Below are 25,113 nucleotides of genomic sequence, written 5' to 3' on the forward strand. Positions count from 1 at the left end.
GTGGAGGCTTTCACCAAGAGGTCCCACCAGAAAGGGGGGGAGGGAGAGCTCCGTCTGAGCCAGGCCAGGGGGGCTTCTTAATAAGACTGGTTCCTCACTGCGCCCTCTCTGTGGATCCAAGCCAGCTTCGAAGCCCGCAACCACATCAAGCCACACTTGCAGAAAACCAGAAAATGCTGCAAACTCCAGCTCTTCAATATTCTTCTTGGAATCACAGAGTCAGTGGGCCAAGTGGAGAAACCACTTGAAGACACGGAGAGACGCGGAATACAGTCTTAGCTGCACTTAGCTGTACTTAGCTGCCCACAAGCACCACAGGCTCTTAGACAAGTCTGCCAACCTCTCGCCAACACACTTTCCCCACCACACAATGGAGGAGTCCAAGTCCAGGATCTCCGAGGCCCCTTCCAGGTCTGAATCTCTATGAACTCATCAATCTGAGAACGAGAAGGTGGGTAGAGGGCCTCTGGCCTGAGCCCTAGCTCCCTTTCTCAAGCAGGACTCTGTTCATGAGCATCCCTGACAAACAGGCATCCTGCTTCACCTGAACACTCCACAGGTGAGATGCTCGCTACCTCCCAAGGTGCCCTGTCCACAGCGGGGCATGAGGATGGTGAGAGACACCTCACTAGCTGTCTGAGATCTTCCATCCTCATGCCCACCCCCGGGGTCCTGACGGCCCAATGACGTCACCCAACCAGGGAAGCTCCTGCTCCCCTATGACATCATTCTACCCACACCTATTAAGTACCCACTGCTGCACCAGGCCCTGGAAAATTCATACATCATCCCCAAACAACTCCCCCGTCAGCACTGTTACCATTTCGAGGGGCGTCCTGTACATTGTAGGAAGTTGAGCAACATCCCTAGCCCCTACCCACTAGATGCCAGCAGAACCTTTTCAGCTGTGACAACCAAAAATGTCTCCATTCATTGCCAAGTATGCCACTGGGGAAGGGAGGTGACAAAATTGTCCCTGACTGAGAAGCACTAATCGAGGGTAAACACCCCAATTCCCTCCAGAGCCTTTTCTATGACAAATCTTACCTACTCCCCAACTCCCAGGCAGACATGCTCTCTAGAAGCATCCAGAACTAGGACCCTTTATGTCCCAGCACTGGCCTGGGCTCTTATATCTTTTAATCTTGCTGAAATCTTATACAATCCTGTACTAATTTTTTTCAGAGATGAGGAAAATGAGACTCAGAAAGGTTGAGTGATTTGCCCAAGGTCACACAACCCACGTGTGCAAAGCCAGGGCTGGAATCCCAGTTTTCTGACTGTGTCCATTCACCCATGAGGACGGAGCACAGGCACAACTGCCCTACTCCAGGCACGCTCTTCGTTTTCTCAAACAAGGATCGCTTCCTTAATCTTTGGTAATAGGCGAGGGCATGATCTTGAATGCTACTCAGTCCCCCAATAAGCATTTTAGTCAATACTAAGGTCACGCAATGGGACTGCTTCCTTTCCTCCTAGTGAGCTAGGAAAGTTTGTTGCAAATAGCCTGGAAAGACAAGCATGGGAGGAAGAGGTAAGAAAACTTGGGCTGCTCGTGCTGGCAGGGGCATCGAGAGTAAGTTCAATGCCTTCCCTTTACAGAGGAGGACACTCAGGCCCAGAGGAGGGATGTGGAGCAGTGTCCAGACCCGGCCCGTAGCTCCTCGTAAATCCTAGGCACCCAGTTGCCCGCTGTCTGGATCACACTTGGGGTGTCCTCTTTGAATGCAAGTGAATAATGAATTGGGTACATTCTTATTCTAACAAATGCCTGAATAAGAAATTCCCTCCAGGCCCCTTGAGTTGTGCTCTGGAGAGAAAAACCCTTTTGGAAAGGAATAAAAATAACTACTGTTTACTGGGTGTGAAATGTTTTACATACATTATCTCATTTAATCCTTATCGAAACTATTATTCCCTTTCTACTGATGGCACCGAGACTTAGAAAGTTGCCTGGGTCACTTCTCTTGCAAGGACGGATTGAGACTTGCTTCTCCATCTGTCTGATCCAAAACCTGTGTCCTAATCAATTCTCAACAGCACCAGAAAAGAAACCTCCCATCTTGTGTTGCATTTCTTTCTTCTTGTTAGTAGTGGGGTGAGGTGGCATATAGAGTCCAGAGAGAAGCATGATAAGGTCGAAGAAAGCCCTGGGCTGGGAGTAGAAGACACAAGTTCAAGTTTGGTTTCATCACAAACTTGCGGTGTAATTTGCCTGAGTGTCCTTAGGGACACTTCTGAAATCCCTTCCAGCTCTGACATTGTACGATTGTTCTTCCTTAGAACATTTCCCAGAATTAGATACTAACTGTGACATAGCTTGAGATGGACAGACAGAGAGAGATGACAGATAGATAGGTAGATAGTAAGTAGCTGGATAAACAGACACATACGTATGAACTTACGGGTGCCCACTGAATCCCCATGCATGCTATCCAGAAGCAGTGTGTAAGCTCCCTGCCACTCTATTGCACAAACTGTATTTTCCCTTTGTTCTACTGGACATATTCCCTTATGATTGACAATCATGAAAGCGATTCCTGAGAGCTGTTTTAAGTCTTCAGCTGTTGTTAGGTGGAGTCTGGGCATGACATTGTGAAGGATGAAACTCCCCAGCTCTCAGGAACTGCTTCAGTTAGGGTGACCATTTAGTTTATTGTCTGAACCAGGACATTATCGAGAGTGAAAGGGGTTACCGATAGTCATTAATCTGGGATAGCAGGTGTAAAATGGAACTGTTCTTTGCAAATCAGGGCATAGAGTCACCCCAAGTGATGACTTCCCCCTGAAACCTGTACACAGTACGAAAAAGAAATTACTGTTTAAAACAAATACACACAGAAATGAACTATATCTCTGATTCTGCCTTCTAGGGTGGGTATGATATAATTCATCTTAGTCAGAAAACTGGCTACAAATAGGATCCTATTAAAAGAAAGACTGTAACTTCTGAGCTTCTGCTGTTTACTTTTCTATTTTTCTTTTTTTTTGAGCTGCTAAAGAAAAGAGCCTTGGAGTAGGTGGTAATTTGCTTTGCAGGGTGTGTTAATGAGTTTCTGAATATGCAAATAGAAGCTGGAAAAGGAAACGGAGAACCCAATCACTCTGCCTAATAAGGAGAAGAATGTGGTTTTTGTTGTTGTTTTGCCCCGCTGCGTGGCACTGGGATCGTAGTTCCCCAACCAGGGATAGAACTCATGCCCTCTGCAGTGGAAGCGCAGAGTCCTAACCACTGGACCGCCAGGGAAGTCCCGAGAATGAGTTTCTAAGGCGGCCCAGGAGCGGTGGGGGAGGAGGAGGAAGGACCCCCGCAGCCAGGTGGAGAGGAGGGGAGGGGAGGGCAGCGGAGGGGAGGGGAGGGTTTATGAAGAGGGACCTGTTTCTCCATTTCCAGTTGATTTCTGTGCTGATCTATGATGCACCCCTACCTCCTTCCCATCTCTTTCCCACTCTGCCAGCGGAAGCCCTGGCCAGTGAAACTTTGGGGGAAAACAAGCCCAGGAGTCTGGGTTCCTCATTTGGGCTCAGGAGGGAAGGAGAGATGAGAGCAGCGCATGAAGCAAGAAATGAGTGAGACCGAATTCAAGAAACTGGAAAAAGGGGAAACCAGGGAAAACAGAAGCCTCGCCCACAATCCCCAGAGCTCTGAGACTGGGACAGAGGGCACTGAGTTTCCCACCAAAGAGGTAAAGGAGCTCCAGTCCTCTTTAGTGGAACGCCAAAGGGAAGGTGTCTGCCTAAGGCTGGGGGGCTTGAGGGCTGGCTGCAGTCCATGTAGGGCGCCCCCTGCATAGTCAACGTGGCAGCCTGTTGAGGACGTCCTGGTTGCTACTGGAGGCCTTTACAGCAAAGGTAACACATTTGGAGCAGTGAATGAGGTGAGAAAGAAAGACAGGACATGTTTACTTCTCCCATCCACTCTGCCGTAAAAAAGGAAAACAGGAGAAAACAGGCAGAATCCATACCGGAGTCTTTTTTTACCTTTCTCAAGACAACTGGAATGGATTCATTGTCTTCCAGGAAGGAACACTTAGGTGACCCCCGTGTCCTGCCTCAGAGCTCAGAAACACACAGTAAGATGTGGCGTGAGCCCATCTTACACCCACAGCTGTCCGCCCCGCAGATAATGTGCAGTAGCCCCTTCCCCTGAAGGCAGGCTTTGCCCCCCATCTGCCAGCATCCTGGAGCTTTGGTGCAAACCCCCCAGTTTCAAGAAGGACGCCATCAACAGTGTCAGTATCACGAAAGGCATTTCCCAGGCTCTGTTCTGTAGAACACTAACTCTGTGAAAGGCAAAGGTTGCGTGAAAAAAGGGCTCTGCGGTGAAATGAGTTTTGACATTGCTAGGATCCTCAGCATTAAGTGCATTTTTATTGCAACCTTGACAATGCTAGCATGTGCGGTGAATTCCTAAAATGGGGAGGAGAGACACATACTCAATGTTTGCCAAGGTCATTTAATTATTGGGTTTACTCTGTGTGTGGGAGGGATACCTACTACTATTTCATGGAACCAGTGAGGTTTACACAGAACACAGGGAAAGAGGCACAGTGACAATACTATTTAATATCATGGCTAAGTATGTCACATGCATTATCTGCTTTAATCTTCCTCCAAAGCCTTTGAGATGGGTTCTGTCATCACCCTCACTTGACACAGGAGGACACAGGCTCAGAAAGCATCCATCAGTCAAGTTCACGCTGGCAGGATTAGAACACAGGTTGCTACGACTCTATCCTTTTAACCTCGCTAGTTGACTGATGCCGGCAATCACTGTCACGATGGGAACGGGTAAGGAGTCGGATGAGGAGGGAGCAGGGGGCAGTGGGCTTGCAGAGGAGGAGCTGAGTGCTAGTGTGTGGCGTTACATTACTGAGAGCCGTCACCAGGGCTCAGGGGGACAAAAGTTGGGAAGCCCACCTTTTTGTTGGTTAAGAGATGCTGGCAGAAATCTTAAGTTCAGAACACTCCTTCCAAAAGTTGGTGGTGAAGAAAGGGAAAGACCAAAGGTGGGCCGCCCCAGGAGGAGGTGGGGATGAGGGAAGCTGTTCTCTGAGGATGGGGGTACCAGGGCGTGTCTAGTAGTGGCGAGGGAGGGGCCGCACCCCCCAGCTGGGCACACATAGGAACCCCTTTTTCCAACAAGCCAGTGACTGCCTGTCTGGGGTCTAGGGCACCTCCAGATTGGGGATGGCGTGAGGGAAAAGGCATTCACGATGTTACTGAGTGGCCTCTGCTCTCTAAATGAGAATAAAGTCTTTGTCTGCTGTTGGCCTCCTTTCATCCCATCAGCTAAAAACATCCTTCCAAACATAGCCGTTGGTAAATCCTTAGAGCCAACATGAAGGAAGCAAATGTGAAACCCCGGTGGAGGGAGTGCAGCTGCCAAGGCAGCGTTTCTGAACCTGGAAGTGTCTGCCCCAGTGATGGAGCCTTTATAGGGTGAGGTGCTAATCCGTAAAACCCCAACTCCCGTCCAGGGGTGCAGCTCTCAGAGAAGGGCACAGAATGCCCTCCGTTATCCTGCTGCCTCTTTGGCTCAGAGATGTAGAGGCCTGTACGTCGTCGAGATTCTAAGCCATGGCTGTTTGGTTTCCCCTTGAAAGGCCACAGAGATCTGCAGGCTCCAAATCCTTAGCACCAGCTTGGCTGTCAAGCGCGGGCCTGAGCAGAGTGTGGTTGGAGCCCCGTGTGGCCATCGAGATAAGGCTGTGCTGGCACCTCGGCAAGGCCTGTGCAAAGCACCTGGGCCACCTGGCGTCTGGATGACACCCAGGGAACCGATGGATGCGCCCTCCCAGTCTGGTGACTGGCATCCCTGGCGGCCAGACAGGAGGAAGGCTTTGGTAGGCAGGGTCTTCGGGTCCTGAGTTGTCCAAAGCTCTGGCTCCAAAAATCTATCTCTGCCGTGGGTGCAACTCACCCATCTGGCTGTTCCGAAGGCACCAGTTCCGCGGCGACTCCTCGCCTCCTGCCTTCCATGCCAACCCACACCTCTCTCCGTCCGCTGCCCATATCCATGAACTTGGACGCCTGGCCTGTGCTAACTTTCCCCACCTCTCCCCAGCCTGCATGTCCACGGAGATGCTCCCTCTTAGCGCTGCCGTGATGAGTGCCCCCGAGAACGGGCCCTCTGGCTCCACCCACAGCACTTTTCTTGCCCTGCCTCTCCCTACAGGAGCCCGTTCTTGTGGCTGAGACCTGGGATCACTGCTCAGAGGAAGGTCTGTATTACTACCTTGGCCCAAAATATCGCATATATAGTTTCTAACCGAACAGCCATGGGGGATTGCCATCCTGTTCTGCACAGCACGTATGAGGAAACTGAAGACCTAAGTGACTAAATAGCTTGCCCGAGATCACACAGCAAGTGGGTGGGAAAGCACAGCCATATGTCCACAGGGCAAGTACGTGTGTGTTTGTGTGTGTGTGCGTGTGTGTGTGCACACGTATGTGATTGCCCAGAGATTCAGAACAGCTTCCACTCAAATCAACCCAGATCTGGAATTACAGACTTCTTGTAATCTTCATATTTTTCTCTTGAGGAACATTAGACATAGTCGAATTTAAGTTAAACTTAAGGACAAAACTTTAGAACAAATGCTTAAAGCAGGTCCAGCTCCTAAGGCTCAGCCCTGTGATGTTTCCTCACCACTTCTACATTGTTCTTTTCAGCACGCGTTCTCAGCTTAGTCACCAACTGCCTTCAGTGCATTCACTCAGCGCACCTCACGGGCGAACGGGACCACCAGACGCCTGCTCCCAGGGCCCAACCTGGGCCAGGCCCTCGGCGCGGCATATCCATGTCCTTTGCTCCCCATTTTACAGAAGAGGAAACAGAGGCATGGAGACGACCTGACCCAGGTCACACAGCTAGGAAGTGGCAGCCAGATGGGAACCCACAGTGTCTGGCTCCAGAACCCAAGTTCATCCTGTGTCTTCTACTGCATCCCTAACCTTCCGAATTTATTCGAAATCCTGTTATCTTTCTGCTTTTGCCAGAAAACATCTTCCTTTGCCTCTTTCTTGGACCCGAAAAATAATCCCATGTCTCTCAGCAACTACTCCAGCTGCAACCCTCTATCCCCCTGCTGGGGGAACCGGCCCTGGTTCCTAGCCAACATTCGCACGTGAGCCCAGCGGGCAGGGCCCCGGGTCTTGGGTCTCCCTCGTGGCGCTGGCCCCTCAGAGCCCTATGTGTTTGGTGTTATGTCCCCAACCTGATGGAGAAGGGAGCTGAGGTTGAGAGAGGGTAAGCAACTTGCCCGAGGTCCACAGCCCATGACCTGTGGACCAGGCCCTTCTAGACTGTGCCCCCAAACCCATGCTCTCTTCTTTATACTCGGTGGGTTTTAAGTCAGAGCATTGGAAATACAGAAACAGCAGGCATTCCTTTGTAAGAGCACACTGGAGAGAACTGCAAGTGGCTTCAACCGCCTGACACTGACAGGCCTCCTCCTCTTCCTATCCCCGCATGCGTGGTGGGAGGCTCCTTATGTGTGGATTAAAGCAGGGGTCACAGACTCAATTGCCCACAGAGGCCAACAGGCAACGAGGTGAGTGGCCCTGCCCGGGGCATTTACTGTAGGGTACTAGGAAGTGGTGGGCAGGGCGTAAACCAGAGAGCATAAGCCCAGCTTGGTGGGGTGCTATGACTTTGCCTGAATCCATTGCTGCCAGGCAGGAATGTGGGTCTAGTGTTGCCAATTCCATCTACTTTTCAAGAGAAGCCAAGAATCCAGAGTTTTATGTGAAATCTCTACACTTTTGAATGATGAAAACTAATTCAAGTGTTTCTTGAAACACTTAAGCCAAACAAAGCACATCTGGCCACCAGGTTCAGTTTGCTGGGTGCCATTTTGTGACATCCAGTTTAAAAGTTCATAGAGGATATGAGCTTAGTGCATTGAAAGAAAGTTCCATTTTGTGTAAAATTATCAAATGTTTCTCTAAACATGATATAAGCCAAACCAAACACAAGCTGGATTCAGCATGCAGGGTGCCATTTTGTAATGTCCAGCTTGAAAAATTTATGGAGGATATAAGTTGAATTCATTTAAAGAAGGATCAATTTAGTGTAAAAATTATCTGTGCAAATCAAGACAAGCCACACACACACACACACACACACACCCCAATTTACTAATGAAGGCATTTCTCCCAGCAGTGCTTGCTCTGATGACACTTGGTTCAACAGAAGAAAAGGGAAAAGAGCCCATTGCTGCCACTACCTCAAGCCTGTCAGGCAGATGCCACAGTACAGAGTCTTGGCGTGACCCCTGCCTTGTCTGCAGTTAACAGATTTGCCATGGCACACAGTCATGGAATGATCCTTGGGGAAACCTAGGTGCAGCAAGAGCTAGACTCCCAGTGACCACTAATTGCTCACCCATCTCTGTAGCTTGGTGCCTTCGGCAAAGATACACCCCTATTTTCTCCTCCTTCTTTGGTCAGTGACCTGTTCTCAATTGATACTGTTCTAAAATCTGAGCTAAGGATGGTTCAACCCCCAATGGCCCTGGACCAAGTGACTAGATCTAAGCATACTGCCATTGCTAACGGTCCCTGGGCCCAGCAGTGAGCAGACTGGCATGCAGGGAAGGGATGAGAGGGTGAAGGGGCTCTGGGTCCCTGGCTTCCCCAGGAAGGATGTGCTCACCAACAAGCCATTGGAGCCGTGGACAGTGACGCAGCGAGAGAACGTGTGGTGGATGGAGAGGTCCTTGACATACGTGGGCGGGTCGTAGCCTCCCTTTTCATCCACATCGCCCGCCAGGTGGAAGTGAATTGGGTACTGACCCACCAGCTGCTGGCCCATGTTCTTCAGCTCCACGCCCTCCAGGTGTGCGGCCTTGAACCCCAGTGCAAACTGGGAGAGGAGAGCCCAGAGTCAGAAGGAGTCCATGAGATGCTCCCTGATACCCCTCACTGCTGCCCACACTCCAGAAATGCACACGTGTTGTCTTCAATGTGCTTTGCTGATCCCCACCTCGGGTACTCAGTGAATCAAAGACATTCTCTGCAAATGGGTTAAGATGCCTGACTCTTCCCATCTCAAGGGAGACAGGCTGCTGCTAATAACACAGGAATGTTGCAAGGCAATGAACTGCTTGGAATCAAGAGGTGCAGTGGGACCGTGCAGCGGCTGGGGCTTGCCTCAACCCTCTTTTCCTGCCTCCTAAGCCACTGAGTGTTATGAGAAAGAGATAATCCTGGGTAATCTGGGGGAGACTGGCAAACAGCATGCCCTAGGACGGTTGGGGAATCCAGGACAGGCTGGACCTTGGGGCAGTAAGAGCCCGTGCTTGGTCCACCATCTGAGGCCCTCTCTTGGCTGTAAGAAGGGGATGCTGAGCTCGGGGTCTTTGTCAGCCCGTGACTCTGGCAGCATGTGTGTGAGTTGTGGGACGCTCCACATGCTCACATCATAGTACACCCAGAGCCATTCCTACACATTCCAAAGGAACCACCTGATCACACTCAGTGTCTACACTCCAGGAGCTCACCATAAAAGCACAGTTCAAAAATGATTCCTGTCCCAAGCTGAGCTCAGCTAACTTCTACTAGAGAAGGATGCCTTATGGACATGCTAACCATGCCTTCCAAAAATAGGTGTCAGCTGGAATGCCAACTCCAGTAGTGGCTGCCCTGGAGAGCTGTGTTAAGAATGATTCTGAGGCCTAGTTTGGGCAAAGTGGGAAGGAGTGCTCTGATCACTTAGGGATTACTCTCAAAATGGGAAATGGGGTTGCAGCAGCTTGAGTAACATAAACCTGCTATTTTTGCTTTAGTCTCCCTAATGAGTTTCTCAGCTGAAGATTATACCACCACCTCTGTCCCCATCTCATCCCTTGAAACTGACTGGAAATATGGAGAAGTGTTTTTGGAGGTTGCAATGACTGGGAAGCACTGCTAGCATTTAATGAGCAGGGGCCAGGGATGCTAGAAATCTTATATTAGGCCCGTATGACAGAAAAAATGGTCTTACCTATGCCAGTAGGGCCCCCATTATGAACTCTCTAAGTTTCACTCAATTATTCCTTTCAGTTAGATTACCAAAAAGTCTCATCCTTAAAGCATATGAGTTTAACTTCTAAAGAACTGTCTTTACAAAACACCAAGGTAATATTGTTATTCTACCAGCTTTAATCTCAAATCATTGGAAGCAATGGCCTCGTGAAGAACATTGGGGTGTCTTATGATATTTAATATGCCAGATAAAGGCACCTTACAGAGAGATGCAAAAGGAATTCCTCTTTGAGTTGAATGCTAGGAAAACATGAGCTCCAATGAATTGATACCATTTTCCTTCACTGCGCAGTGAGAACTCTGCAGCTCATCATCTCTGTCTTGGTCTTGAGTCTCCACCAGGAAACTCACAGGTAAATGTAATGCTAGAACTTCTAGTTCTTCTCCCCTGCTTATCATCTTCTCTGTTTTTTTTGTTTTTGTTTTTTTCTTTGGCTGCGCTGTGAAACATGTGGGATCCTAGTTCCCCAACCAGGGATCAAACCCACGTCCCTTGTGGTGGGAGCACAGAGTCTTAACCACTGGACCGCCAGGGAAGTTCCCATCTTATCTGTATTTTAATGGATCTATTGCAAATGCAAGTTTTTGCGAGTTAAATGCCCGTTCTTTTAGGAAGTGGCCAGGGTTAAACAATGAAGAAAGGGAATGAAAGCTTTGATTGAAAGTTGAAAATCATGAAGGCAGGGAGCATGAAGGCAGTGTGACATGTGCCATGTGACTGCAGGGTAAGAGGCGGTCCTCTGTCATCTCTCTTGTTCCCAAGTATTGACAGATGGAATTGCACACAGATGGATAATACATAAGACTCCTCCAATTTCCAGAAAGGTACCCTTCCCTTGGTCCTACCTTTTGCCCCTCCATCCCCTTCCCTACCGAGAATCCCTGCCTATAGGCTGGCATCACTGGAATCCTCCTGGTTGGGTTGATGGCCTCAGCCAGGCAGACTCATACCTTGATGTGGCCCCCAAAGGTGTCGAAGTCAAAGAAGTTGCAGATGTGGTTGCTGTAGGGGTAGCATTCATCCTCCATCTCCCCCATCACCACGATGTTCCGGCTCAGGAGCCCAACCTCGGCCCGCATGTCCACACCATCTACCTCCTCCCCAATGTGCAGGTACATTGGTTTCCCTAGGGCAGAAAGGAGGGAAAGTGTGAAATCAGAGGTCCTGCGTGTGCCCACTGTCTTCCAGGGCCCTGCCAGGTGCTTCCGCTGCTTACATGGTGCATGGTGGTCCCCGTGGCCCCGAGTCCCATTTTATAAAAGAATGAAGCCCAGGGAGGTGAAATTACTTGCCTGAATGAAGAGGCAGGATTCACAGCGTTGCATGCTTATGTCTGAAGCCCATGGCAAAAATGACTATTTGTCCCTCAATTTCTGTCCCCTCTTCTTGCTTGTCCGTACTAGAATCTTCTATTTTAGCTAGACACAAGGCTCCCCAGGACAAGCACATTTCCCAGCCTCCCTGCAGGTCAGTGTGGTCACAGGATAGCAGAAGCAATGTGTGTACCCTTCAGGTGGCTCCTGCTCTCCCATAGGGCTGGGATATGGAAGCTGTGGGTGGGCCAGCCTCGCCCATGTGGGTGTGAACATACCCTGGAGATGGCACAGAAACGTGAGAGAAGAAATGCGGTCTCTGGATGAACCCACAGAGCTCACGCCCTGGACCGCCTACCAGTTGGGAGTCTTACAGACACAAAACCAACCCTCGCTTTAAAGCGGTGCAAATCCATATTCTGCTGAAGTAGGCAAATCTATGTTCTGCTTCCTCAACCTCCTGTAGGGTGTGTGTCTACAACTGAATTTTCTAGAAAGAACTAGATTGGAGCTTCTGTGTCCAGCACTGCCGGGCTCTGGATGCCACTATGGCAGCACATAGAACAATGAAAAAGAGCTTGCACCCCACTCTGTGTTGACCTCACCACCACCTCCCTCCCTCCCACTGGCCTTGGAGGAGAGGAAGCTCTCTCTCCCGCGTACCACTGACCTCAGCCCCAGCCCTTCCCATAAGCTCAAGAGCCTTGAATCCAATAGCCCTCCCCTTCTAGTAGCTTCATGTCATCCCTCATTTGGGTTCATGTTCTGTTTTGAGACTCGTCTAGGCCTTCCTGTCTTTATTTTTTTTCTTGATGTTATAAATTTTTTTGAACTTTTTTTTTTAATTGGAGTATAGCTGCTTTACAATTAGGCTTTCCTATCTTTAAAAACTAACAATCAAAAGACCTTCTTCTTTTTTTTTTTTTTTAAATCTTTTGGCTGTGCCGCACAGCATGTGGGGATCTTAGTTCCCTGACCAGGGATCGAACCTGTGCCCCCTGCACTGGCAGCTCGGAGTCTTAACCACTGGACCGCCAGGGAATTCCCCCAAAGACCTTCTTGCCAGACTCTGCTGCCCCTTCTAGTTACTGTCAGTCACCTTCCGGCCATCGCCAGGGTCCCTCGACTTTGGTCTATACCTGCCCCTCTGTTTTCTCTCTGCTGTCTCTCTCCCACCCACCACTCCACTCAATCTCTTGTCAAATCCACTTTGCTTTTCCCTCCCGTCTCCGCCTCCTCCTCCACCTGCGCAGCAAATGCACCTTAAGAAAGGTGCAGGGTGACAGGAGTTTGGAACTGTGGAACTGTCTTTGATTGTCGCCTCCACAACAATCCCAAATTCTTCTCTGGAATAAAGAGACCTCAGGCTGCCTCTAGATTCAGCTGGTCACTGAGACTGCTGACCTGGCTCGTAGGTGCTTTCTCTTCTTTTTGAGGATGCAACTGTAGAAAGAGCAACGACCTCTCATGACGATTCACAGCCTGAACCACACCACAGACACCACTTGGCTTTCACCTGACTTGAGCAACAGGGCACAGCTCAGCCCCGTGACACAACTGGTGCCCACGTGCAAAGGCTGTGGTTATAAAAGCCCTGAGCAGCACCCACTGATGGTGACCTCACCCTGCTCTCTCATCCCCGGGGAGGGCTGGCTTCCCTGCCCACCCCTTCACCCAGCTTACATCCCGTGGGTGGGTCTGCAGCCTTTCAAAAGATGTTTGTTGTTTTGGAATTCTGCAGACTCAGGGAGATGGTGGTTTCTTTGAAGCATCTCAGTTTAAGATGTGAGACGGGTGCACGGTAAAGCTGAGAAAATATTCCCTTTGGAATCGGTATTCGCCTCCTCTGGCTGCTGTAACAACTTACCACAAACTTAGTGGCTTAAAACAACAGAAATGTCTATTCTGATAGTCCTGGAGGTCAGAAGTCCAAAATCCGTTTCACCGGGTCAGCAGTCAGGGAGTCGCCAGGGCTGGTTCCGTCAGGGGCTCCAGGGGAGAACCCGTTCCTGGCCTTTTGCAGACCCTTGCAGCTGCCAGCACTCCTCGGCTGGTGGCCCCTTCCTCCAACCTGCTATGTCATCACATCTGACTCTGACCCTCCTGTATCCTTCCTTTTAAGGACCCTTTTGATTCCACTGAACCCACCCAGATAATCCGGGTTCACCTCCCATCTCGTGAGCCTTAATCACATCTGCAAAGTCCCTTTTGCCACATAAGGTAACACATTCCCAGTTGCCAAGGATTAGCACATGGACACCTTTGAGGGCTGTTAGTCAGTCTATAACAGAGTCCTTCTTTTAAAAAGTCTCAGGTAATAAAAAAAAATTAACTTTTCAAAGAGTCTATTTACTGGAATTTACTGTTATCCCCTGAGCCGAAGGTCTGTGTCCCCCGTCAAAGGGATGCCACGGATGGGGGCTTTCAGGCCTTCAGTCTCATCCAGGGTCCTGACATCAACCAGTGGAAAGAGTTTAAACAAGTTAGTGCTGCAGAACACTGGTGCCTCATCCTCTAGCACATCCCACTGTGGCTTCTGGTTTGGGTCACAGGGCCACGAGTCTGTCCAGTTTTAAGGTCCAGAAGCAGAGTCCCCTCTAGCACCCCCGCAGGGACCTCTCTCCCATCCCTGGCTCGTCCTCTGCCCATTGGCTCTGGGGCCTTTACAAGCAGCCAGTTACGAGGCCCTCGGGTTGGGGGGAGGTTAGGGTCTTCTGCAAAAAGAGCTTTGCCCTGGGTTCTGAGTGGCCCCAGCTGGACAGAAAGCTGCACCCAGAGCAGCGTCTGATGCCGATAAGGAAAGAGACTCCCATGAATGCCAGCTGTGAGCACCCAACGTCCAGTGACCGATATACTGAGCATTGATCATAATTGTATCTAAGGATAGACAGTCAGACCCGGGAGGATACAGAATGGCTTTCTGCCGTCACTTAAGCCAGCTCCCTAACTTCACATTTGAGGAAATGGAAGGCAGACGGTGCTCAGGGCCGGCCTGGTGGAGACAGGGCGAGAATGGGGGGACACGGCCCCCAGGAAAGGATGCCCTTTCAAGCCCTTATGACTGGTGCTGGGGGCACTTTCTCTTCACCACCAGGCTCTGGCTCTGGGACCCACTGAGTGCCATGAACCTGGACCTTCTCCATAAGTACATGAAACGTGACACCTGTCTTTCCAGCACCTCTTTACTCTCCGTGGACCCTTGACTCTGACTTCGAGGGCTGAGCGTGTCACCTACGTCCAGGCAGCAGTGATCTCTCATGATAGCCACTGGGGGTTCACTGCCTCCCCTCTCTCTCGGGGAGAACCTGCTGCAAGGGGGTAGTCAGCAGACGGCCTCCAGCTCAGGAGCCACCTGTGTTTGCTCCAAGGTCATGCTCTCCTTGGGCTCCTCCCAGTGACTAAAGCACAGCCGAGGTCCTGGAGCCTGGCCACTGCTTCCCCACGCAGGATCCTCTGAGAGGCAGGCTGTGCTCGGAGGCCCCCCCTTTCCCTAGTCTCCCGAACCACCCATCTCAGAACACTCCCTGCAGGTAAGTGGGTCAGTAGAAATGGACCCTTCTTTTTTCCCAGAGCTGGGCATCTCTCCTTAAGTACTTGCAGGCTCCTGGTCTTCCGGGCCTCATGCCTCTGGGCACGGTGGACCCAGACCTCTTCTTCACTAATGGACCCCCCAATGAACAGCTCTCCTGGCAACGCCCAGAAAAACTTCCAAAGGCTTCCTCAACCAAGCAAAGCCACCTGGGACTGTTCTTGGGGTGCAGGAGGAAGCGCTGCCTGCCAGTGCCCTAGAGGCAGTTCAGAGGTGAACTTGCCAAAGCAAGTGATGGGGGCCTGAGGGTCTGGTCCCGAGAGGCACAGCATAGAGCATGCTTCCCAAAGGGATGTTCCCCCGAGCCCCGCCACCCAGGGCTGAGCACGTTACAGAAGAGGTTGCAGGGAGCAGCACGCTCCGTCCTACCAGCCAGAGGCGCGGGAAAGGAGCTTCCCACGCAGCTCCGGGGAGCACAGCGGCGGCCTAGCCGCGCGCAGGATGGACAGAGTAAAACCCAAACTCTTGTGGGCTTACCCGCCATCACTCCCACACGTCCCCTTCTGCTCCAGCCAGACCCGACCACCCATCATTCCCCGAACAAGCTTCTGCTCGTTTACATCTCAAGAGCTTGTATCGAAGCTGCTCTCTCTAGTTGGGAGAGCCTCCTCCATTTGTCCATGGAGCGAATCACTTCGTCCCTCAAGATCCAGCTCTGATGGCTCCTTCTCAGTGAAGTCTTCCCCAACTACCCTCAGCATTAGCTTTTGCATCTTGGGGTCTCCACAGTGCTTGGGAGAGCCAGGAAACCAGGCCAAGCCTCCCCATCTCTAGGCTATGCATCTCCAGATTCCCAACCATCCCTCAAAGTACATGCATTTCAGAGTTCAGGAGGCTCCTCTCGATTTGTCAGCACCCCCCCGTAAAATATGGTGTCCAGGGACTTCCCTGGAGGTTCCAGTGTTTAAGACACTGAGCTTCCAATGCAGGACGCACGGGTCTGATCCCTGGTCAGGGACTAAGATCCCACATGCCGTGTGGCGCGACAAAAAAAAAAAAAAAAAAAAAGGTGTCCAGGCAGGGTGCTGACCAGAGGCTTCTGTTCCTGTGGGTGGCCAGAGGGCCTTCCTCGGGGATCCAGTGTCAGCACAACTGGAGAGGTGGCACAGTGGATGCGGAGGACCGTGGCTCTGCAACCAGGCTGTCCGGGTGCGATTCTGACTCAGATCCTAGCCGTGAGTCCCTGAACACATTATTTAAGCTCCAGAACCTCAGACCCTTTATCTATAAAATGGAGACAACAGTAGCACATATCTCGAAAGGTAGCTATGGTTGTGAAATGAGTTAATCCATGGAATGTGCCTGGAACAGCCCCGAGGGCATGGTAGGGGGCTAGTGTGACAGAAGTGACACATGCAGCTGTCCCCAAGTGAAGGCTGGAACCCAGGGCTCCCACCACTAGCTTCACGCCTATAATGATGGGGAGTTGGAAGATAACAGGTTTGACAGCTTTCTCTGTTCCACGGGGGAAAGCAGCCAGCGGGTAGGGGTGACTTCCAGGTAGATGGACGAACTGTGCTGATTAGACTCCTGGGAGCAGACTCAGTAAGACAGATTGAGAGCTGAAAGAATATTCCAGTCCCACCGCCTCCTTCCCCTGTGTGGAGCTCCCTATCAGGATTTCACACATCTTACAGCCAGTTTATCTGTCCCGCTGCTGCATTTACAGCCCACTCCCAGGCCACTATCCCAGGGAAGCTGTGCACCCCACTTTCCCAGCATCCCATCCTGTCTGTGGAACTCTCCCACGCGGCCTTCACCCCTCCCTTCTGTCTCCAGGCTCTGATACCGGAAGGCCAACCAGGGGAAAGCAGACGTGGCCAAGCCAGATTTGTCCCGAATAATCCACAAGGGCCATGAGCACGGATGAGGGGTGGGGAAGGCGTGGGATGCAGAAGGACTCTGCACAGTTGCCCCGCACGGGAATAAAACATCGACCTTTCCAAGTGCGCACCCTACGGCTGGCCCGGTTCCACAATCCGCCCTCTTCCGAGCCCTCTCCACAGGGCAAGCATGGCACTAAACACTCTGGGGTCGAGAAGAGTAAAACATCAAAGATCTTCCAGTGGGAGAAACAGACCCCTGTACGTGTGGCTCAGACCCAGCAGGGCCCAGGGATTCTGCGGGAGGGGGCAGTGGGGCCTGCCCTTCTCAGACCACGAGGACAAGCCCAGAGGGACTTAGGCTGGAGGGTCCCAGAAAGGCAAATTTAAGCTACCGAGCTCCCAGATTCCTCCTCCAGTCCAGTCATCTTTGAGAGAAGACGTTGGGAACAGGGTCTCTCCTGGAGGAAGGATGAAGCGGAACATATCACCTTAGAGCCAGAGAGCTCTGAGTTTGAATCCTGGCTCAGATCGACCAAGTAGACTTGCTTGGTCTATACCAGCAACCCTCACTAGCAAGTTCTGAGATGATGGAAATGCTGTATTCCGTGTTGTCCGATATGGTAGCCACTAGCCACATGTGGCCAGTGAACTCTTGAAATCTGGCCTGCAGGGCTGAGGAACGGAATTTTTAATTTTATTAGTTTTAATTAAATTTATACAGCCACATGTAGCTGCTGCCTACCATATTGGAAAGCATGAGTCTAGATGTTTAATCCCCATGGACTTCAGTTTCCTCATTTGTGTCATGGAGAAAACAGTAGCACCCATCTTGTTAGGTTGTCACGAAGAGTGAGCAAGATGGTTTACGTAAAGTGCTTTAGCATATCACAGGAAACGCAAACAATGTTAATACTAATTAATAGTAGTACTTAAAAGTGTGTGATGGGGGGCTTACAAACAAAGTGGGAAGTTGAGAATGAAAATAGGGTAGAAAATTGAGGGGATTTCTTTTTTTTTTTTTTTTACTGACGAAGGATGTATTTATTTTAAACCATTACATAAGATTCAGCTTCAGAATCATAAAGAGGAGATTTCTAATTGCCATGTCGGGAGGTGTTGAAAATCACACTGTGGTTGGCAAAACTTTGAAATATTTTTTTAGATGATTCACACATTTTCATGACTTTGTTACCCCCATCTGTTTCTCCTCAGAAAGTCCTTAACATGTAAAAAGGCCTGTTTACTGGAATTTGGGGGCAGTGAGGAAGGAGGATCCAGGAAGGCTGTGTCCCTCTCTGCAGCCAGCCTGGGGAGGAGAACACTAATTGGTAACTGGATGGGGGCACAGTTTTGGAAAAGAACAAAGCAGGTGGAGTCCTTGCTCCATGTCAATGGGGGATGGAGGGCCAGAGAATGGGCTTGGAGCTGAAGAGGAGAAATGTGAGCCTCCCCAGGACAGACAGACAAACAGAAAGACACACACACACACAGACACACCCCTCCCAGATACCCCTCCCTGGGGCTTTTCCGATGCTGTCCGCCAGGAGGCACTGTTTTCATGTAAGCCCTAAAGCTTCTGAGCAAGATGGTCCACTCTGAGCCTAGTAACTTTAAGGAGGGAGGGGCTTGGTAGGGTTGCGGGGCTGGTGGAGATACAGAAACAGGCAGTCCTAAACCAAGGGCGTTTGGAGGGTCCTGAGGGGGATGCATCGTCTTCTCCACTTACCCTTTCCTCCCTTGGTAGTCAGGGCCCAGAGCAGCCCCATCTCACCCTCTGTCCCTCCTGCACAGCCCTCAGGAAGCCCCTGGAACTGTTGGCCAAACATTGCCACCTGCAGCAATGCGCCATCATTCACAACCAAACCACGCTGTTGGGTGGAGGCGGGCGTGCCCCAGTATCGCACGGGTTCCTCATTCTCAGGGTTACTCTTGGCACACACCGCTGCCCTATTAGGACCTGCTCAAGATGAAATTTCCCCTCCAGGCCTAGGGTGCTCAACACTGAGGTGCAGATGAGGGCTGGTGTGAACAAAGTGCCTCTCCCAGGGGTGCGCCTCCTTCTACCTCCCTGCAGACAAGGCCTTAAAGGCAAGCTTTCACCCGCCCAGAAGCCACAAGGGCAGCCCCAGCTCCATGGGTCACTTATCAGTGAGCAGTGACGGTCTGCTCAAACGGTCTGAATGCCACTCCTGACAAGAGTCCCAGAGGACACCTGGCATCCCAGAAGGCCTGTCCACATGTATTGTCCTCAGGAGACACAGAAGTCACCCAGTGAAGACCCAAGGGTCCAACACTCACTAGGAATTGCTTCTCTTGGTGCTGTCCTGTAAGTGGGGATCTAGGAAGTCTAATAAGCCATTGTACTCAGAAGAAAGCCCCAAGGTGCCATTTGGGGTCTCCTCTTCCTCCAGCCCCACGCAGCTCCCCCGTTTCCCTCTCAAGCTACCTGGGTCTTCTTCTGGAGCTGGAGCGCTGCCTGCTCTTCCCGGCACAGGGTCTTTGCTGCCCCTCCCCTCTTTCCTGGTTACCTCTCTGCTCAATCATTAATTCCTCTGGGGAGTCTTCCGCGCCTTTGCCAAACCCCCCTCTCCGATGCTCCCATCAATCCCCCATCTTCCTCTTCCACAGCCTTTCTCACATTTGGGATTTCGTTTTTATTGGGATGATTCTTTGCTGGATATCCATTTTCACTGCTGCCTAAGGGCAGAGAACTTGTCTATGTGGTTCACCATGGCTTCCCAAAGCCTGGAGCATTGCCTGGCATAGAATATGTGCTCTTTGTTTGTTGAATCCATTATGGCCTGCTCCTTGCTACCTCCCTGCGGGCATCCTTGTGATGCAGGAGTGAGGATACCTGTCTAGTCTGAGGGTGGGGGAAGGGCGGGGCATGCACATTCACAGGAAGAGCCTCCATACCCAGAAGCATTGGGACACGTAGACAGCTGCAGGCCTGGCCGACCTCGTGTGTCTGTTACTAATAATGACAGAAATGGCTTGCTTCTCTCCCTCTATAACTTCCTTTAAACTGGATGTCCCCAAAGAGCAGAATCGATAAGCTATAAAATATACAGGTTTCAACCACTGGCCTGTGGCTCATGCCCCTTCCTTCCTTTCCATCCTTAAGTTTAGTTGCTAAACGATTGCACCTAATACTACTACTAGTAACAGCTAACACTGATGGAGCACTTACCACGTGGCAGGCACTATTTTATGTAACTCTTTAAGTATCTCTTTAACTCCTTTAATCTTCACAACAGCCCTTTGAAGTAGTTGTGATCATTATCTCCATTTTATACATGAGAAAACAGAGGCAAAGGGAAGTTACATAATTGTCTAACGTCCTTTGGCTAATAACTGCCATTCCTAGAATGTGAATCCTCTTTAAACTATTTTGCCTCTACAAAAAAAAAAAAAAGTCTTCCTCAAAATGTCTTCAGAAAATGTGACAAACAGCATGACCCTCCGTCTAACATGATAAATCAGACCGTAAATAGCCACACACAGAGAGCCCCTTTGCATCAAACAGTTTCCAGGGTGACGGTTCACGTTGTTGTGCAGTATCCACGTGAAAGCCCCTATGACAGATTCCCCAGTAGCCCAGAGCTAAGGGAAAGTTGCCTCTCTTGGCTTCCGGTCACCTTCCTTTTATTAGACAATATTAGTTAAGTAATTTGTGAAGTTCCTTTCTCTGCTCTGGCTGACAGGAAGCTCAGAGATACATTTTATGGTCTATTTCAGTAGCTTCTGCTAACTTCATTTCCCACCCCCCTTTCTGCTGACTTTATTCTCCATCCATCAGTCTTTCATTACTTAGACATGTATCTTTCACTCTGTTTTTTGTTTTTTTTTCCCCCTGGATGAAGATCTACCTGGACTTGTGTTCATTCTAAGAGACCCCGAAAACTTTTTTGAAGAAGGTAGGGGTTTCAAACAAATTATCATTTAAGGTATCATTCTGTTACCTTGTCAAGGAACAAATGTTTGGTCATCTCAGCCTCTGCCCACAAACTGCTGCCTCCTTCCCTCTCTCGCCACACCCACCGCATCACCATCTCTGGAAACATTTACAGCCTTCCTTTTGCAGTTCTGAGTCTAGAGTTGGTGCCTCAGGATCACAGCTGCAGCATTTGTGGACCGCCTCAGCTACATGCCCTCCAGGGTCCCCATCCCCATGAATAAAATAATGGCATTGGACTCCATCACAGGTTCTCACTTTTTTAAACCTTTGTGCCCCCAAATTCTTTCTTTCTTTCTTTTTTTAAACCTTTGTGCCCCCAAAATCTTTTCAACAGAAAAGATTCTGTTGAATTTTACCTTTTGTAGTTTTATTTCCAAAATAACAGATATTCTGAATATATTGGTAACACTTTCTCAATTCATAGTCTTCCTTCTACCCCCAAGTTCTAATACTTCTCCAGGTGCAATGGTTCTGTGGCAGCCAATATATATATTTTTTAATTTTTATTGGGGTATAGTTGATTTACAGTGTTGTGTTAGTTTCAGGTGTACAGCAAAGTGATTCAGTTATGCATATACATATATCTACTCTTTTTTAGATTCTTTTCCCATATAGGCCATTACAGAGTATTAATAGAGTTCCCTGTGCTATACAGTAGATCTTTATTAGTTATCCATTTTATATATAGTAGTGTGTATATGTTAATTCCAATCTTCCAATTTATCCCTACCCCCTTTACCCCCTGGTAACCATAAGTTTGTTTTCTATATCTGTAACTCTCTTTGTTTTGTAGATAAGTTCATTTGTACCCTTTTTTTTAGATTCCACATATAGCAGCTGATATTTTTAATGCCCAGTATTGATTCTCCTTTCTCTGGTAATACATCCCAATTTTCCTTTGGGGAGCGACTCTGTCCATGCAATGCAGTCTTAGAAGGACAGTCATTGAAGGTGCCCTAGCCAGAGGGTGAGCACATGAGACACCAGCCCAATCAGTGCCATCTCCCTGGAAGGTAACTTTTGAGCACCATGTCCCAGGATGTGCAAACAGTGATGCCTTAAGGATGCTGCCCATTCATTCCTGCTACCCAGACCCCTGAAGCTGCCCTGTTCCTGGTCCTTTATTGCAGCTTGGCCACGCAGCTTTTACTTAGTTCTCTAAATTGAATAGCCTCAATGAATTCGTTTTTTTGTTTAAGATAGTCAAGTTGGATTCTGTTGCTTACAACAAAGAACTCTAACTGATACATAACTCTCCCAACTAAGGATAACTGACCTGGACTATACTTGAGGTCTCTTTTACCTCTAACGATCTGTAATTCCAGTAACCTCACACAACATAAATGACAGGGCATCGAAGTCAAGATTTAGGAGAAGAAAAAGGAAAATGTGAAAGCTACAGAAAGAAGAGATTTAAAATTTTGTGGTAGGTTAATTATTGCCTAGCAAATGTTCATTCCCTCCCTTCTATCTTAATGGGAAAAATAGAGTTCCCCATTCATGTTGAGTTGGACCATGTGATCTGTTTTGGTCCATGGAAAGTGGGTGTGAAAGGGTGCTAGTTCTGAGCGCAAGGCCTTAAGAGTCCTCCCATGTTTCAGTTCACTTCTCCCCCGTGAGAAGAGTATGTCCTGGGAAGAATGAGACTCACATGGAGCTGACCTGAACCCAACTCTCAGCCTGGAGCCAAGTTTAGTGTAGAGAAGCTGAACCCTAGACAGCCTGTAGATGCATGAGTAAGAAATAAATGCTTACCGTGAAATTTTAAGGATTTTTTTTTGTCATGTAGCATTATTATGGCAATAGCTGACTGACACAAATTTGTTTTGATTTCAGTCAACTTTAAGCCTAACAATTTTCAGTTTCATCAGGCCTAGGGAGGGGTGAAGGAATGTCCTACCTGCTACTTTGACCTGCTTGGAGGCACAGGCTTTACAGGGGAGCACCTGGAACTCTTCTGCCTGGTACATGGAGTAATCGGTACTGGCAACGACCAGGATATCTCCGGGCTTCCATGATTGTACATTGTCTTCCAGATTCAGGATGGTGCTATTCACGTTGGTGTCGATGGTGACGGTGAGTTTCGGCCTCACTGTAACCCAAAACAGGAGAGACTGAGAGATAAAGCTTTGCTCCTGGCAAACTTCTGACTCCCCACCTCTTCCCTTCCCCTCCCTAAATCAGTAAATGCCAGGTTTGCCTATCCAAAACCCAAATCACCAGGCTCACCCCATCCCAGTCTTGGTACAGGTTTTTTGAAGTCAACAAAAACCCTACCAGAAAAGAGCCATTCATTAGCTCTGGGCAGGGGAATTTTCCACTAACTCCTTAGCTGGAGTTAAATTTGGTTGCCTCACCACACCCGCTTTGCAAAAGATGTGAAACAAATATAGTCCCTCTCAACTATTATTTTCAGTAGCTGTAAGCCGCCCCTCCAAAGAACTTCCATCCCTAATGACTGCCTTCTGGAGATGGCCAAGTGCCCCCGAGAACAAACCGACCATTTCCACTCCCTTCTAACGAGCACCTCGAGAAGCGGGTTTAAAATAATAGCACCCAAAGAGGCCATGAGCTGCGTGTCTATGCAGGGGAGGGCTGCAGGAAGGGCAGCTCTGTCCACTGCACCCTGGTTTTCTCGGACCAGGCCCCTCCCCTTCCTGAAAGGCATCTGGGCAGGGTGGAGCTCTGCTGGCTCCTGCCAACTCCAAGGACCCTCCCACGGCTCCTGTGTCACAGAAGTGCTCTCTATCGCGAGCTTGACAGGAGCATGGGGTCACTGAGATGCCCAGAGGCAGCTGACGCAGCCATCAAAACTCCCAATGCATAGCTGCCAGCTCAAGGAACCGAGCCACAGTTGCATTTCTGTCCCCAGCAAGGAGCTGCTTACCAGGCTTCCCACAGAGGAACCGCACACGGTAGCTCTGGCAGTCTTGGCCCTGGTCATAGCACACAAACCTATAATCCTGGCCTCTTTTGTAGACAACCTCGGTGGTGAGGTTAACTCCATCCACTGTAGTGGCCTGGGAACAGCATGGAAATTACAGAGCAAAGTCATTTCTTTTTGTAAAGAAGGAAGGTGATGATTAATGTTATAAACATATACGCACGAGTCTAAAATTGTTTCTGCTGCAAAACTTATTTACAATGGCCTTACATTATTATTCTAACGTTTCCCCTTCTCGATTTTGTATAAGAAAGACAGCATGAAGTCACAGGATGGATAAACATCTTGCCCGGGGTCCTACCGTATTTGGTACCCAAACCAGTGATTGACTGCCCTGGTGAACATTTTCTGGAGCATTTACAGCAAGCACACACTCTTTTAGGAGCTGGGCTGGCTGCTTTCTTACAACTTGTACCACTCACCACCACCAGCACCATCAAGAGTGGCCAACATTTATTGAAGACTCACTATGATCAATCCACTGGTGCCCAAATGTGGCTCCACATCCTGTGGGGAGTCCTTAAAAATACTCATGCCCAGGCCCCATCCTCGGAGTCTCAGATTTGATTGTGTCCAGGGGGAAGCCTGGGCATCAGAACTTTTAACGGCTGCCCAGGTGATTCCAATGGGAAGTCATGTTTGAGAACCCCTCCTGTAGTTATGGAGCTACATACATTATTTCATTCCCTCTTCTTGGCTATGAGGTCTATGAGATTGTTGCTGGTTTTACAGATTTGGAAACTGACGCTCAGAGAGGTTGGGTAACTTGCCCGTTTGAATCTGGATGCATCCAACTATACGTCTGGTGCTTCGCAGCCCTTCCCACTGCTGCCCTCAAGCACTACTGCCTACTGCCCTTGGTTCAGTGTCTGTCTCCTTCCAGTGGCTGGTGGGTTCTGGAAAGGCCAGGTTTTGCCTCCCTCCCTGATCCCAGCATCCAGCCCAGGGCCTGGCACAGAGCACAGTCTCAGCTGACGAGAGCTGATGGGCGAGAAGCTTCAAGGCCAGGTAGAGAATTTAGGGAGTGGGTTCAGAGAAGGGCATGATCCCTGCCAGCTGGGGCTCATCCCAGGGCCAGGGTATGTCTGCATCATGACTGTGGCTGTCATCAGAGACTTGCAATTTAGAACAAGGGCTGCAGCTGTTGTCCTCTTTGGCACAGAAACCAAAGGGACCAGGGCTGGGCAAATAGGAAGGTAAAATATAGTCTATCTAAAAAAGTGGGGTGGGGGACACTTTTAGGAAACCCTGTTTGGAACCCAGCAGATAGCTGCTGCCTTTGGCTTGGAAGGAGAGCTATGGAGACGTGAGTCCAGCCAGAATGAAAACTCAGCCCTTTCATGCAAGCAACACACTCACAGCCATTATCTGGGGTCGTCTCCGCAGCAGAGAGGCAGGCATTGCAGACTTGCTCTTAGAGGAAAACACTAAGCCTCAGAGGGGTTTAGAAGCA

At 49.7% G+C, this 25,113-nt stretch overlaps 1 protein-coding gene across 4 annotated transcripts in view; it reads right to left on the minus strand.

Annotated features, from left to right (window-relative positions):
- Positions 1–25,113, minus strand: part of CEMIP (cell migration inducing hyaluronidase 1) — a 160,508-nt gene that overhangs the window by 31,088 nt on the left and 104,307 nt on the right. For all 4 annotated transcript variants that reach the window (XM_082388483.1, XM_082388482.1, XM_082388480.1 and 1 more), the window contains 4 exons: positions 23,604–23,736; positions 22,617–22,808; positions 10,981–11,156; positions 8,660–8,869 (listed from right to left, as the gene is read on the minus strand). In XM_082388483.1, the coding sequence (XP_082244609.1) occupies positions 8,660–8,869; positions 10,981–11,156; positions 22,617–22,808; positions 23,604–23,736 (711 nt within the window). The remainder of the gene's footprint in view (positions 1–8,659; positions 8,870–10,980; positions 11,157–22,616; positions 22,809–23,603; positions 23,737–25,113) is intronic.

This window comes from Balaenoptera borealis (genome assembly GCF_965194805.1).
Source record: "Balaenoptera borealis genome assembly, chromosome: 3".
NCBI classification, from domain to species: Eukaryota; Metazoa; Chordata; class Mammalia; order Artiodactyla; family Balaenopteridae; genus Balaenoptera; species Balaenoptera borealis.